This window comes from Vanessa tameamea, chromosome 11, assembly GCF_037043105.1.
Source record: "Vanessa tameamea isolate UH-Manoa-2023 chromosome 11, ilVanTame1 primary haplotype, whole genome shotgun sequence".
Taxonomy (NCBI): domain Eukaryota; kingdom Metazoa; phylum Arthropoda; class Insecta; order Lepidoptera; family Nymphalidae; genus Vanessa; species Vanessa tameamea.
Window position 1 is genome coordinate 928173 of NC_087319.1, and position 15459 is coordinate 943631.

General features: G+C 33.9%; 2 protein-coding genes across 2 annotated transcripts; one reads left to right on the top strand and one right to left on the bottom strand.

Moving 5' to 3' along the window:
• Window positions 1-584: 584 nt before the first annotated feature.
• Window positions 585-2529, bottom strand: LOC113400858 (large ribosomal subunit protein eL20). Its single transcript, XM_026640532.2, has 4 exons — window positions 2437-2529; window positions 1858-2034; window positions 1264-1443; window positions 585-790 (listed from the first exon to the last, which is right to left on the bottom strand). Exons 1-4 carry the CDS (start codon window positions 2452-2454, stop codon window positions 632-634), a joined length of 534 nt encoding a protein of 177 aa, XP_026496317.1. The 5' UTR covers window positions 2455-2529; the 3' UTR covers window positions 585-631.
• A 1807-nt stretch (window positions 2530-4336) lies between these two features.
• Window positions 4337-15420, top strand: LOC113400822 (aarF domain-containing kinase 1). Its single transcript, XM_026640492.2, has 6 exons — window positions 4337-4905; window positions 5163-5573; window positions 5786-5959; window positions 9710-9910; window positions 10659-10865; window positions 15077-15420. Exons 1-6 carry the CDS (start codon window positions 4468-4470, stop codon window positions 15194-15196), a joined length of 1551 nt encoding a protein of 516 aa, XP_026496277.1. The 5' UTR covers window positions 4337-4467; the 3' UTR covers window positions 15197-15420.
• Window positions 15421-15459: the final 39 nt, after the last annotated feature.

The following is a 15459-nucleotide window of genomic DNA, read 5'->3' on the forward strand; positions in this document are numbered from 1 at the left end:
TAAATCGCCATTGAAAAAGAATTAATTTCGAACCCTACTCTAATAACACAGGAACTTGAGACAAATCATAAATTTTATTTTCCCGCCTAGTTTTATCTTTTGCTATAGTTCTATTTTAAAAAGTGCTTTTTTTATGATTCATGGACAGTCTCGATATTTTTATTTATTTCGATCTAATTTGCATACTCAACATGCATTTCAACTTTGATGCAGTTTATCGAGTCCATCAGTGTATATAATACACTTATTGTTGAATGTATTATTACGATTAGTATTTTCTTTAATCATATTATTTTCTTAAAAGTATTCCCAGCTCAGTGAACTTATCCAAAACATTTTTTTTTTTAAATCCTAATAAAGCAAATGAACAAATTAATCATCTAACTATAATTCAATCTTCAGCCATAGAATAGAAAATGCAAGACATTATATAGGATATGAAATATGGCTTGTCAACTACATAGCAAACAATTTACATAACCCTATACCCAGTTAATCTGAACACAAAATTAACCGCTGTAAATAAAATCAATGTATTTTTATGTTTATTTATCGTATATGTATAAAATAATGAAATACAACAGTTTTTCCACTTTATGCGGATTTTATTGTAATATATATATCAATAAAATTACAAGAAGTATGTGCTTGGTCTCTTGTAGGCGAATTTGTTGAGTCGCTTGTAGTGGTGTACACGCTTGGGCAGAGGGAACTTGATGGTACTGTTGTGGAACTGTTTCACCTGTGGCCTGCGGCACGCTGCAGCCTTGATGACTTCCACTTTAATGATCTGAAATTAAAATGAATGCATTTAGCATTTCAGTTTTAGCATATAAAATTCAAGAATTCTTTAAATTCAGTCAACTGGCAAAAGTACATCTCAGAGGAAAATGTAAACTTCGTTTTATTATTTGCCAATCAATATAAATAAGGTATAATTTTTGGTTTTAATCTATATATCTGTCTAAATAAATAATATTGGCACATCTTCTTAACATACTACATTAGTAGGAGAAAAATGGGCAAGAACAATACCTCCTATATTGTCAAAGACATTGATAATGGCATAAAAAACATAAGCATTACATTGTGCTTTAAAAATGCTCAAAACATAATTTAATGAAAAGATCAACTGATCTTGTAAATTATATCAGTTACAAGAAAAACAAAATTGATTAAAAATAAGCAAGGCAAAATCAAAAAATTAAATATTAATATCAATGTGGAATACATTGGTTAATAGATCTGAATATAAGTAGTAACCTGTATGGAATGTGCGCGTGCTCTGTGACGGGCACCCATGTCTCGGTAGCACTGGGTAACAGCACCTCCCACGCTCAGGTCACGGTACTCTCTGTACATGTTGTGGACACCAGATCTGGATTCATAACGCAGCCAGATACCAAAGTTCTTGATCTTAATTGGACTCTTTTCTGGGATTTCCTGTAAAGTATTAAAATAAATTATTACATTATAAATATATTCAAATTAAATTGAGATAATAAGTCTCATTCATTTCATCTACCTATAAAATATTTATTATTAATTGTCTTCACTCCCAAATTCAAAAATAAAATATTATAATATAAAAATAGAAATATCATGTACCCATAATGAATTATAATAAAGAAATTGTTGATTTCTATAAGATCTAATAAAATGATGGATTTCATCTAAATTTCGGTATTTTTTGTAACCAATATAATTTGACCAGCAACATCTATATCAAAACCCACATAAAAATATTTATTAGGTTCATAAATTTTCCACATTAAACCTTATATCGCTAATATATTGATACTTATAATATACAATTAACCAATATGAACAATTTTCATGATAATAAAATATGCATACCTTAATGGAAACAATTTCTCCAGTCGCTTTCTTGAACTTCTTCAATTGCCTTAAAAAGTACCAGAAACGGGACTTGGCGACGATGGTGTCTGGGGAAAAGATCCTCATCTTGTATAGGGGCGGCTTCGGCTCATTCTCAGAAGGCAGCTTGCGCCCGATGACTTCAAATTCTTTCAACTACAATACAAATAAGACTCATTTACACATATTAATAGTAAAATCGATCGATGAAATATATCAAAAGTTTTATACAAACACAACATGACATAACCTATAATATTATAGTAAGTTTTTAAAAAGCACATTATTTTCACAACATTGTTACAATTAGTTCAGTGCAGATAATTTTAAACTATATCAGTTAAAATATAATGTAAAAATTAAACTGAACATAAACGATATTTCCAAAAGAAATAGCCGCGGCAACGTGTACTCACATTAAGTCACTGTAGCACATTTGAAAACATAAACTTTTGGGCACTTTAATATTAAATACACATAAACAACTACTATTACTCTATTATTATTGCGAAACGCCATGATTTCTGTCTATAATTATATTAATTTTATAAAACTTACCTCTCCTTTAGCCTTCATTTTGAGAGATTTTAGCTAAAAAGATCTGTCAACGGAAACGGATCACTGAAGAAAGAAAATGGCGTCATAATTAATATTGCCATAAAAAAATAACAAATTATATAGAATTATTAAATGTCGAAATATTAATTATTATTTTTATCGTAATTACATTATTATTATTTTTAATAATAATATTTTTCGCTAACAATTTTAAATAAACTTTCCACGTCATATATATATCTTTTTTTTTCAAGCCTGCTAGCACTTCATCCATTAGTCAACGCCAAAAAATACTTTTCTTTTTTTATAACATTGGCATAATACCACCACCGTTTCGGAAAGTAGCCTCCAGCGAGAAGAAACGACAAGAAACTCGCATGCTCTTTTCAAATAAACAGATTAACAACGCTGTTTTTTTACAATAATTAGTGTCCTGTGATGGAACCAGAGCCTAAATCCAGGCGTTTTTTTTTCTAAAAAGTACTCTTTTAATTTATAATAAGACTTATTTATTAATTTAGTCTTAATAAACTTTTTAAATTTCGTAAATGGTAAATTGGTTACATTTCCCGGTATCTTATTATATATGCGTATACCATTGCCCAAAAACGTTCTCTTTACCGTATGCAAACGGAAAGTAGGGGTTACAAGTTTATTCTTATTTCTTGTATTAATAGTATGTATATCAGCTTTTATGGAATACTTTTGTATATTCTGTTGTATAAACATTATATTATCATAAATATATTGTGAAGCAGCCGTTAATACACCTATTTCTTTAAAATTTTCGCGTAATGATGTCCTAGAGCAAGTGCAAATAATATTAATCATTCCATACAGCGAAGATCCACTACCAATCTTGGGAAATACGATTTTATGTTCCTTATGCCTTTTGCATGATGGTGGTGACGAGGGGTCACATTTATTAAACGGTAACACAAAGGTCAAATAGAAGCCTTTTCTTATTATTGGTCATTTGTTATTTGATTTAAACACTTGTAGTTTTCCTGCTTGCTTTTGAAGAAGGTAAGTTTTGTGCTTTGTGGTGACTTAAATATGTGGTCATGACCACTATTACATGTAACGTGCTTGAATTTAGTAATATCTCTTAACATTGTAATTTGCTATAGGTACTTAATTTTTTTTAAATACATTATTCAATGTTTTAGAGTATTTTTAACCTTTCTTATCTATAAAATAGAATAGATTAATATTTGTGTCGAAATTGCTCGACAGCTACATTAACAAACTTTTTGTTCTATTTGATATGAATTATACCTCTCTTATGAATATGATTCGTATGAAAAACTATAGGTATATTATTTTACACTATATCATTATTGACATTTCTTATAAGTTATAAGTTGGTCGCACTTTTAATTTACACACTTGAAGTATGGAAGCACCTGAATTTCGCCTGAAATCTTGTCGGATTTACCGTCCTTTCAGATTATTGGAGCGAGTATAGATAGCTTACGTTCAAACAGTCAGGAAATATGATAATCATATTATTATTTAATTTGGTTACCTACAAAGATAAGGATATGATAGATTAGTGACTAAAGAATGGAATGGACTAATTATTTTATTTTGTGATTAATGTTCTTTGAACGTACGCTGTAATAATAAAAAAAATTGATTTGATATTTGATTGATATATTTACTAAGTAGAAGTATTTTACGCCACTATTCAAGAACACCTTAAAATTGAGAAATTTTATAGTAATTGGTAATTTGGTAGCTAATTCCATTCAATTCAATTCTTAGTTTAATGGCTTTTAGTTGTGCCACAGGGCACAGATTATTTCGCCAATGTCACGTAGGAAGTTAATTCCATGTATTGAGTAAATAAGTTTAGTGACATGACATTGACATTGAAAGTCGAACTTAAGAACTTGTACTTGACTGTCTTGCTGTCTTCATCTTGACGTTAACGTACTATGTGATGTTTGTCGTAAAATAAAATTAAAGTTTCAAAATAATATGTTGATAAAAAAATAACTTAAGTTTAAAAAGTGTCCAAATGTAAATATGTTGTCAAGAAATTTAAGTAAAGTCGTGAAGTATTCATTGTACGGTGGTGTTACCGTAGGAAGTGCTGTTGTAGCTTTAAAATATAATGACGCTGATTACAATTCTTTTGCTATAGTGAGACTAACTAGGACCGCTTATACAGCTGTCGATATTGGTAGGACATACCAGTCCATGTTATATAGCAAAGAATGGGATAAAAGTTCTAATGAATACTTGGAGGTTAAAAGCCAAGCTCATCAAATTGGGGCAGAGAAACTGCTTGAATTATGCAAAGCCAACAAGGGGGTCTACATAAAGGTTGGTCAACACATCGGTGCTCTTGACTATTTACTTCCCAGCGAATATGTGACGACTATGCGAATTTTACATAAAGATGCACCCAGGAACACAGTTGAAGAATTGTATGAAGTTATAAAAGAAGACCTTAAGAAAGATGTAAGTACAGCTTAATACAAAGTTTTAAAACTATTTAATACAGATTTCATGTTTTTATTTTTATTAGCACAAAGTGTATGTTTTATAATATATATTGTGTAAGAATATAACTAAAAATTCCATGTATTGAAAACAAAAAATTGTACAAGTTATTATAGTATGCATACATTTTAGTTACACAATAGTTACATCATCTGATAAACATATTAAGTCTGTGTAAGGATAATGCTTTATTAAACTAAGTGATTATATTACAGCCCAAGGAATTGTTTGAAGAATTTGATCTAGAACCTCTTGGAACAGCCTCTCTTGCTCAAGTTCATAGAGCTAAATTAAGAGATGGGCCTGAAGTTGCAGTTAAAGTACAACATCATTTTGTTAGAAAAAATACAAAAATTGATTTGAAATGGATGGAATTTATCATTAAAACAATGTCAAAAGTATTTCCTGACTTTCAAATGCAATGGCTTATTGACGAGACAAAGAAAAATATTGCAAAGGAATTGGACTTCTTGCAAGAGGGCAAAAATGCTGAGAAAGTTGCAGAATTGTTTAAAAATTATTCATGGTTAAAAGTTCCTAAGATATTTTGGGATTTTAGCACCGAGAGAGTCTTGGTGATGGAATATGTAACTGGTGGCCAGGTTAATGATGTTAAATATATTGATGTAAGTATTTAATAAATTATTTAATTCCTGTTTATTGATTTTAAATATAAATTCTTATGAATAATAACAGTTTTTATGTAAATAAAACAACATAACGAAATATTATGCAATATTCATTTATAAAAAGAGTTGTGTTTAATCAAATATAGTGTTTTTTTTTATCTGTTGCTGCGTGGCCTTTTTTTTTAATTTTCCTTTTTTTCTCCTATCAGGAACATAAAATAAGCAGACCCGACTTATGTCAAAAGTTAGGTGATCTGTATTCCCATATGATATTTGTAACTGGTTTTGTGCACAGCGACCCCCACCCTGGTAACATTCTGGTAAAAAAGGATCCTCTGGACAAGGATGTAACAGTATTCTTGTTGGACCATGGTCTTTATGCTGTAAGTATTAAGATTTAACATTTAAATAAAATAATATTGAATGTTTGAGATTGCATTACTGGGAGCTAATTCTACTAACATATAAAGGTTATGATTCATTCCCGATTCTGTTTCGATCCAACTTTAACTGAACTGCAACTAGATTGTTGTGTTAGTAGAATTGGAAAATGGCTGAGTGGCAACAATAATGTTTTGTTTGATTGTGAAAAAGTGTAAATTTGTTAGTAGAATTACCCTGACATGTCCATGATCTATCATAACAGACAATGTAACTTTCAAGCGGCAATTAACAATAAATAAAATAATTTATTTCCCAGAACAACAATTTAATATATATTACAATTTTGCTATAAACTTAATGTTAAGTGAATATGAAAACAATGTTTATTAAAATTGAAACAAAGGTCAATTCAATTCTTAGTTTAATGGCTTTTAGTTGTGCCACAGGCCACAGATTATTTCGCCAATGTCACGTAGGATGGAGAAGACACAAATGAGATTGATCAGTATGGTTGAGATAACAAACTCAATTAAATTTTAAAGCCATGTATAGCAGTAGTAATTTCCTTGTTAATCCATAACCTAGAACAACACAAACATTAAGGGTTAATAATAAGATAAATTACAAATAATTGTTAGTACTCTAAACTATATACAATAAGATATATCACTCAATTGGACTGTTTACAACTTTATTTTATTACATTTAATATATTTACACAAAAAAGAACAAAATGGACTAAACACAAAGGTCAACAAACATTCAACATTTATAGGATGAGGGACTTTAGGAGGGAGAATGTCGTAAATGGGATGAAGAAATTTAGGTAAATCTAGGCCACATTCACACCCGTGGAGCGGGAGCGGGAAGAGGATGCCGCTGCAGACCCGCTCCGCCGAAGACGACCGGGGAGGAGGAAGAAGCGCTACGCGCACCTTCTCCCCCCACCTCAATCATCGTCAATAGGCGTCGCAGGGACTAGGGGGGGTCTCAGTACCCCGAGAACCCCCCTCTAGGTGTTGGAGGCCCGCATAGGTGGGCCGACCGTCAGGGCGTCACGGTAGCATGCGCAAGCGATCCCGTGGCGCCCGCCGAAAGACGGAGAGGGTACCGCTGGTTTTTTTAATGGGTAAACCCGGCGTACCTGGGCGCATTCGGCGTCCAGGGCTCCGGGGAGTAACCCCCCCCCACTTTCCATCTCGTGGGGGAAGCGCGTAACGCGTTTTTTCAGCGAGAAAAAAAAGCTATCGTTCTATATGAGTTGCAATCTGAAGGGTTCTTACCCGATTTAAGGATCGGGATAACAATTTGTGTCTTCCAAGATTGCGGGACAGTTCCTTTGATAAAAACCGAGTTAATTATATTTAAAAAACATTTTTTCGCTTTATCATTTAATTTAGAAATAAAAAAGTAAGGAACACCGTCTTCTCCAGGAGTAGAATCAGATAAACCAAAAAATTTAGAAAACTGTCCTCATAAGGAACAAATGGGGGGCAAGCTTATCAGCGAAATTGTTAAGCCACTCAGAAGGAGTATTTGAGGAAGGGTCAACCGAATTAAGGCATCGGCGGAATTTTTTAAGTTGGGACCAGACTACAGAGGAAGAGGAACGAGGACTCAGGGATTCACAGAAATGAATCCAACTAAGTTTTTTCTTTTTAGAAATTAATTATTTAAATTTGGCGTCGATTTTCTGATGCTTACAAAAGTTATCCAAAGACATCACAACGAGTATGATGCTTCAGCCTCTAGTCTCTGTTCAGATAATCGTTTGCATTCCTCATCCCACCAGGGGGTGGAAAGCAAATTATTTTTTGAGGTGTGTTTTTAGGGAAGTGGAGATCAGCTGCAATTACAATACCATTAAGGAAAATATCATAGCAAAGAATTACATTTCCATAGTCTTGTGAAACAAAGAGGGTGTCGATCATGGAATCAACAGACTCAGCATATGCAGATCAGTTAACATTTTTTAATTTAAATTTTAATAAGGGATTTGGATTGATGTGGTGTATGGATCGGTGATTTAAAGAAAGGAGGATAGGAAAGTGGTCAATGCCAAAAGAGGTTGAAAGAACATTCCAGGATATTTGAGAAGCAAGGACTGGAGAGGTTAAGGATAAGTCTACGGCTGATTTTGGGTTTTGGTTAGGATATACTCTACGTGTTGGTGAGCCATTATTGAGGATGCAGAGATTTGCATCATCAAATATGTCCATCAACAAGAGAGCAAATGGGTCACAGAAATGTGAACCCCAAGAGGTGTGATGGGCGTTAAAACCCCCCATGACTAGGATAGGGCTAGGGAGAGAGGAAATGATGACATATATATCAGGAATTAAAGCTGGATTAGGATGAGGAATATACAGGGAAAGAAAAGACATGTTAAGGGCTCTAACAGCAATAGCATTAATATGCTGGCTGGGAAAGGATAAAGGAATTTGGGAGAAGGGAAGGGAGTGCCGAACGAAAATGGCACTCCCAGCATAACCATCACTTCTGTCATCCCTCAAACAGGAGAAGTCTGGGACCCGGAATCGGGATCCAGGGATCAACCATATTTCAGAAATGGCAATAATGACAGGTTTATGGAGGTTTATTAGAGAGACATAAGTCTTGAGCAACGTTGGACGGTAAGGGGATATCGTTACATGTTGAGATAATACTAAGAAGTATTTTAGTTAGCATTTCTAAGAAGTTGGGATTGTTACTAAGAGGGTTAGGAGTGTTTTGGTTGAGAGCACAACCATTAGGAGCAGTAGAGGGACAATTACTAACGATCGATTGATGGGCCTGTTTATCATAACCTTTCCCAAGAGGTGATCTTGGGCGAGGAGTACTGATAACAGTTTACCGATAGGACCTGGTAGTTGTAGGGATAGGTTGACTAGGGAGAATTGGAGAATATGTGGGAGGGGTAAACATCTCCTTTGCAATCTCTGCATAGGAACTACGTACAAGAGGGATCCGAGAGGATGCTTCAATGTATGATATGTTATCCTGCGACATAACAATTTTGATCGATTGTTGGCGAGAAAATCTGGACAGTCCTTGTCTGTTGTGAAATGGTTACCAGAGCAATGTAAGCAATTGGCGTTATCCTTACTTACACTACAAGACTCACCTGTGTGGGATTTGTATAGTAGTTCTTGAAGCTGGGTCAGATACTTCCCGGACACATGAACGATGAAAGGACCCTTGTCATCGTCGGAATACATTTTAGGGCCTTCAGAGAAGGATGGATGAGTGTAAATCGTTTGTATTGAGGGATTTGCTGAATTAGGATGAATTATGGTTTTTTTAACATTGGAGTCGGAATTAATGGAATCATTATCGAGGCGTTTTCGGGAAACAGGTACAGAGGGAGGAGAAAAAGTATCGGGAACAGATTCTATTGACCCACCTGGATCAGGGGGTTCAGGAGGAGGATTAACCTCCATTATAAAATTTAGAAGTTAAAGAATATTAAAACACGTTAAATACTCACAAGATTTACAAATATTAGTAACACCACTTAACCCAACTACCAACTAAAGCACTATTAACAATAAAATATACTACAAAACTAAACGAAAACACTCAAAATCTCTTAACACGTGTTAACCAACAATAACGCAAGCGAAAAAAACGAAACAAAGGTCTTTCAGAGATTGTCCTTTCAATAATAAGACTTTAGTCTTTTATTTTGAAGAATTAAAAATTATTTTATCACTCAAATATGAAATTAATTTGTACCTTATATTTTTTAGCAACTTACAGACAAATTTCGTTACCACTATTCCAATTTATGGCTCTCAATAATTGCAAGGGACAGAGATAAAATCAGAGAGCATGCAGAGCAATTAGGAATAGAGAAAGAATTATATGGACTTTTCGCTTGTATGGTGACTGGGAGACCGTGGGACGTCATCATGAAAGGCATAGACAAGACTAAACCATCATCTGCAGAGGTTTGTGAATTTTATTAAGAATAATTTTAAAAGCAAGAATAAATTAGCTATAAACATTCTATAAACATTCAATGTAGTCTTATATAGCCAACTTGAAAAAAAATATATATCAGACTTAAGCATGTTATTATTTTTATTAAATATGTATATTATTATAACTATATAACAATAACTTTAGTATATGCATTGTACAAAATAGTCTCTATTATTAACAATTTCATTATTTCTTGCAAGTAACTATTTCTTGCAGTTCCCTGAGGAAAATAACTCACTTCTTATTGTGATTTTTGTAAATTGATTTGTCATCATGACTCACTTTTAAGTGAATCAGCCATGAGAATTTAATTCATAGTTCAGTTACTTTTTCCTCGATCTTTGTAGTTATGCAACTTAAGGATAATGGATGTGATGCGTTAACATTAATAATATTAGTATTTTGGTACAATACCGTCCTAGTGAGAGATTTTTTTTTTATTTTGTTTTTCTAATCTCCATGAATCTACCATCAGATGTGTCTGTGTCTTTGGTGGTATAAGATTTTTTTTTTTATTTCATTTGTATGGCCAGATGGTGATAAGTGGCCATCACTGCACATAGGCATTGGCATTGTAAGGAATGGTTAATATTCCTTGCAACACCAACCTTGCGATTTAAGATGTTATGTCCCTTGAGCCAGCTCACTGGCTCATTCACTCTTCAAACCGGAACACAACAATACGGAGTATTACATATAATCAATCTTTTCCAGAAAACAACTTTCCAAAACGAGATACCAAACTTCCTGCACCACGTGACGCGCTGCTTGGAACACGTGGACCGACAAGCGTTGCTGGTGCTGAAGACGAACGACCTCATCCGCAGCATAGAGTACGCGCTGGGGATGCAGGAGCGGATGTGTGGGTTCCTGGTTATGACCAAATGTTGCACTAAGAGCATATACCAGCACGAGTTTAAGGTGAGTGTCATATTATTATATTAAAACGCTAAGTTTCCACCGATTAATATAGGTTTATTTATTATCGATTCTTGATAAAAAAAAGTATACATTGTCTAGGACTGATATAACCTTTTTTTTGCAAAACTTTTTCGCTTTATTTAAAAAAAAAAAGGGTTTGGCGCTTACTACGTTTCTCGATAGGCTATATCTCCTGTCTCATGTTCCAAATATATGCTTCTTAAGACGAGAGACTATGGAGAGGAGCTAGTTTATGTAAAACAAAGTATAAGGAAATCATTCGATACAAACTGTGGTGTCATTGATTTACAGAATTAACGCACCCCGCATACTAAGCAGCCATACTACGTAGACAGGCACCTATTAAAATATCAATGTCATTTGGTTTCCGGCTATAAAGTTAAACTTGTATGTCGTTATATTAAAATAATCCTTTGAAAGATTTACTTAAAATATATTATAAAGTAATATTTGTACCAACTGTAGTCCCGATAATATTTTCCATCGACAATCTTAGGTATACTTTTTTCTCGGTTAAGAGTTTTTGAATAACGTGGCCTAGTCATTTTACCGTTAGTCGTAAGGATTTGGTAAATACTTAATAATTATATATTGTACATAAAACCATAAAAATCAGGCGTGTCACGTCAATAGTCTACATTGAATTGCTAATATATTAAAACCTTCTCCGAATCTTCTGCATTTTCTGGTAAAAGTATTTTTTTAATTACGTTAAGAAACTTCGCTTAGGTTCATAATATTTCATAGTATAGATTGTATAGCCGCGTGAATAAATAAAGACTTAAAAGGAATTTCCGATTTTCCTTATTCTCTCTAATTAACTATTTAGTTGATGATTTCCAAAAATTCTGATAAAATAAAATTTTATTTACAAACAGAAGCTAGACAATTTTACACAATTTTTCGTACATTATTTAAAGGATGGATTTAGGGGATGGATTTTCAAAACCCCTAAGTCCTCATGTACATAAGGAACTCCTGTGCAAAATTTCGAAGAAAGAGCCGAGATGGCCCAGTGTTTAGAACGCGTGCATCTTAACTGATGATTTCGGGTTCAAACCCAGGCAGGCACCACTGAATTTACATGTGCTTAATTTGTTTAAAATTCATCTCGTGCTCGGCGGTGAAGGAAAACATCGTGAGGAAACCTGCATGTGTCTAATTTCAACGAAATTCTGCCACATGTGTATTCCACCAACCCGCATTGGAGCAGCGTGGTGGAATATCGTCCATACCTTCTCCTCAACGGGAAAGGAGGCCTTAGCCCAGCTAGTGGGAAATTTACATGCTGATTATGTGCAAAATTTCATGCTTCTAGACCCAGCGAATTAGATCTGTGTTCAGCTTGTAGGTTTAACTTGAACTTGAAATTATAAATGACCTTGTTATTTGTATACAATAGCAGCGATCTTACTTCTAGGAATCATTAAATTTCATTTAAATCAAAGAAATATAAAATATTGATTAGGACTGAGTGTCACGTTTTTTTATTACAACGGTATCCAAAAAAACGCTTAAAATTGTTTAACTGTAAATTTTAAAGTACAATGAAAGGTGTATAGTTAGCACAAAAAGTGCAAGCGATATAAAATATATATTTTTTTTGTTTTGGCTTTTATTTGTGCCGAGTGGGCACAGATTATTTCGCCAATGTCACGTGCGATGGATGTCACGTGCGAGATTACAGGCTTAATTTAATTTGAAGGCATAATAGTAGTGGACTCTTTGTTAACCCATAACCTAAAACAACACAATAATAAATAATTAGATAAACATAAATGATTATTAAGATAACATAGATCAACGAACACAAAAATATTTACAACTTAATTTTATTACGCTCAATATATTTACATAAAAATTTACAAAATGGACTGAACACAAACATTAACAAACATTGAACATTAATAGGGCGAGGGAGTTTAGGAGGGAGAACGTCATATAAGGGATGGAGGAGTTTGGGGCAAGAAAACAGTATAAGGAACCATCGTCTAGGCCACATTCGCACCAAGAGTGATCTTTAAATCTAATTTTACAAAGATGTATGGGAGTACATGCATGTCCAAGGCGTAGTCGGCAGATAGTTGTGGTGACCCAACGATTAGCTTGCCTGTGAAGAGAAATCCAAGGTCGCCTTGGAATATCTGGTTGTAGAGATGCGTAAAACTGCCTGGGTCTTATCTATTGATAAGGACGGATGCTTTTGCAATTCCATTGAAGGAATCTGATTGGGGCCATTGTGGAGGATGTTAAATAATTGATTTAAGTCATTGGCAACGTTGGACGGTAAAGGAATTTCATTGCATGTACTGAGGTTATTTAGGAGGATTTTTGTGAGTAGGTCCAATAAGTTAGGATTATTATTAGGAGGGGACGGGTTAGCAATATTTAAGGCACAACCATTAGGAGAGGAGGAGGGGCAATTGCCAACGATGGCTTGATGAGCATGTTTATCATACCCCTTCCCTTGAGGAAGTCTAGCGGAGGGAGAGCGGACAATGGTTTGTCTGTATGATTTACTAGGACAGGGGGTGGACTTAGAAGGACCAGGATTAGATGGGATGTATGTGGGAACGGAGAACAACTCTTTTGCTACCTCTGCATAGGATCTACGGACACTAGGAAAGCGAGAGGCAGCTTCCATGTAAGAAACATTGTCCTGAGACATTACAATTTTTATAACGTGCTGTCGCGAATACTCCGGGCAATACTTATCTGTGGCAAAGTGTTTGCCAGAGCAGTATAGGCATGTAGCATTGTCTTTAACAACCTCATACAACTCACCTGTATGAGATTGGGAACATTTAAAATACCTGGGAGTGGATCTACACTGAGTCTAAATGTGGCCATAGCGACAACACTTCAAGCATATTATAGTGGGGAGATTATAGGTTTCGACAGGGAGGGATGTATTGTAGGAAAAGATTTTACTTTTAAAAGTTATAACAACCGATTGAGTTGGAATCCAAGACACAACTCCTTCGTTAAAAGTCGTCTCAATTTGATTATTTCGCCACATCCATGAAGGAGCTTAATTGACTCCAAAAGATCCTCCATAGACCAATCCACCGGGATGCCTTTTATTAGACCCATTCTGGTAATGTTATGTGTGGGTAAACTAGCCTTATACTTGCAAAGATCTAGTATTGGGTTTTTAAGAAAATTATTTGCCGCTTGTGCTGATGAAAATTGTATTTCTATTTTATTGCGACCAACATTTTTAACACCATCATTAACAATTGAGCCAAACTTGTGATTGTATAAAAACTGTCCGAATTTAATGGCTCGGATCGAAATATCAGCAGCTGGATCAGCAACTTCCCGAGAGACGTGGACTATGAAGGGATCTTTATCGTCATCTGTATAACTTTTAGGGCCATCGATGAAGGAAGTATTTACATACACTGTTTGAACAGAAGGACTTGCGGTAGTAGGGTGGACTACTGTTTTCTAGAGGAGGAAACAAGAGAACATGAAGAATTATCCCCGGAACGTTTGCGAGAGGAGGATGATGAGAGGTCAATTTGTAATTCTGAACCCCGGGATCGGGAGGTTCAGGAGGAGGATCGACATCCATTATAAACTAACTACTGTAACTAAACTAATATACTATATCTATAATAAAAAATTAAAAAATAACACTTACCGTAACCGAATTATGTTAGTAAAACGCAAAAACCATAAAAACGAACTATTTGCTCTGAAAATTAATGCAAGAATTACACAGAGTTATTGTAAAAACACAGATATCTCACTAACACGTGTCAACCAAAGCTAACTCAAGCGAAACCGGGTTTTTCGATATAAAATAAACAAAACGATAAGTTCAATGCCTTATTTCCAACAAAAAATATGATTGTAGTAACTGTAAACGAATAGTGTTGGACTAAGTTGTAACCTTGAGTTCGCAAGTGTACATTTTGGGTCCTTTTTATTTAAATGATCTATATAAATGATCTTTCATTTCATGTAAAGGTACTTGTGGTTATTATATTGCTGTTGTAATTGCGTACTTTAATGAAGGAAATTTTGATTTTGTTTTTAATTTATTCAGTCAGTCAGAATTATTTATATCCGAACCAGTAAAGTGTATTGCTTATAATTTGAATAAATATTTTCCCATTTATTGTATTACTTTTATAAACAAGTCGTGACTTTTAACTTTAAATATTTTCTTTTAACACTTTCAGAAAGCGGGGTCACTGGCGAGAAAGCAGTTTCTAAACACGAAATATGTATGGTCACTGTTTGTTCTGTATATTTATGGAATTTATTTATCACTGAGAACTAGATTTAATCTGTATAGCTAGAATTTCTTAACACACTATACCCAATTGTATTATATTAGTAGGGTCTGATGGTAACCAAAAATATTTATTTTGCGTATGATGCTTTAAGAGTTTTAAGGGATATTTTAAAGGGGTTGCCAGTAATAGAATCACAAAATAATAAATATGTAAAATGTGTGTTGTAATTTACAAAAAAGTGTAAAAATTAAATATAATTATGTACTGTATACTTTTTATTTACATAATAACTCTGATTTTAATATCATCTCATTTCTATAAATTAT

What these genes read in the sequence shown, in the direction of transcription:
- LOC113400822 (XM_026640492.2), top strand. Translation starts at nt 4,468, where the DNA reads ATGTTGTCAAGAAATTTAAGTAAAGTCGTGAAGTATTCATTGTACGGT. An exon ending in AAGAAGACCTTAAGAAAGAT is followed by an intron (nt 4,906 to 5,162) that starts GTAAGTACAGCT and finishes ATTATATTACAG; the next exon opens with CCCAAGGAATTGTTTGAAGA. An exon ending in ATGATGTTAAATATATTGAT is followed by an intron (nt 5,574 to 5,785) that starts GTAAGTATTTAA and finishes TTCTCCTATCAG; the next exon opens with GAACATAAAATAAGCAGACC.
- LOC113400858 (XM_026640532.2), bottom strand. An exon ending in GAGAAATTGTTTCCATTAAG is followed by an intron (nt 1,444 to 1,857) that starts GTATGCATATTT and finishes AATACTTTACAG; the next exon opens with GAAATCCCAGAAAAGAGTCC. An exon ending in CACGCGCACATTCCATACAG is followed by an intron (nt 791 to 1,263) that starts GTTACTACTTAT and finishes TTTTAATTTCAG; the next exon opens with ATCATTAAAGTGGAAGTCAT.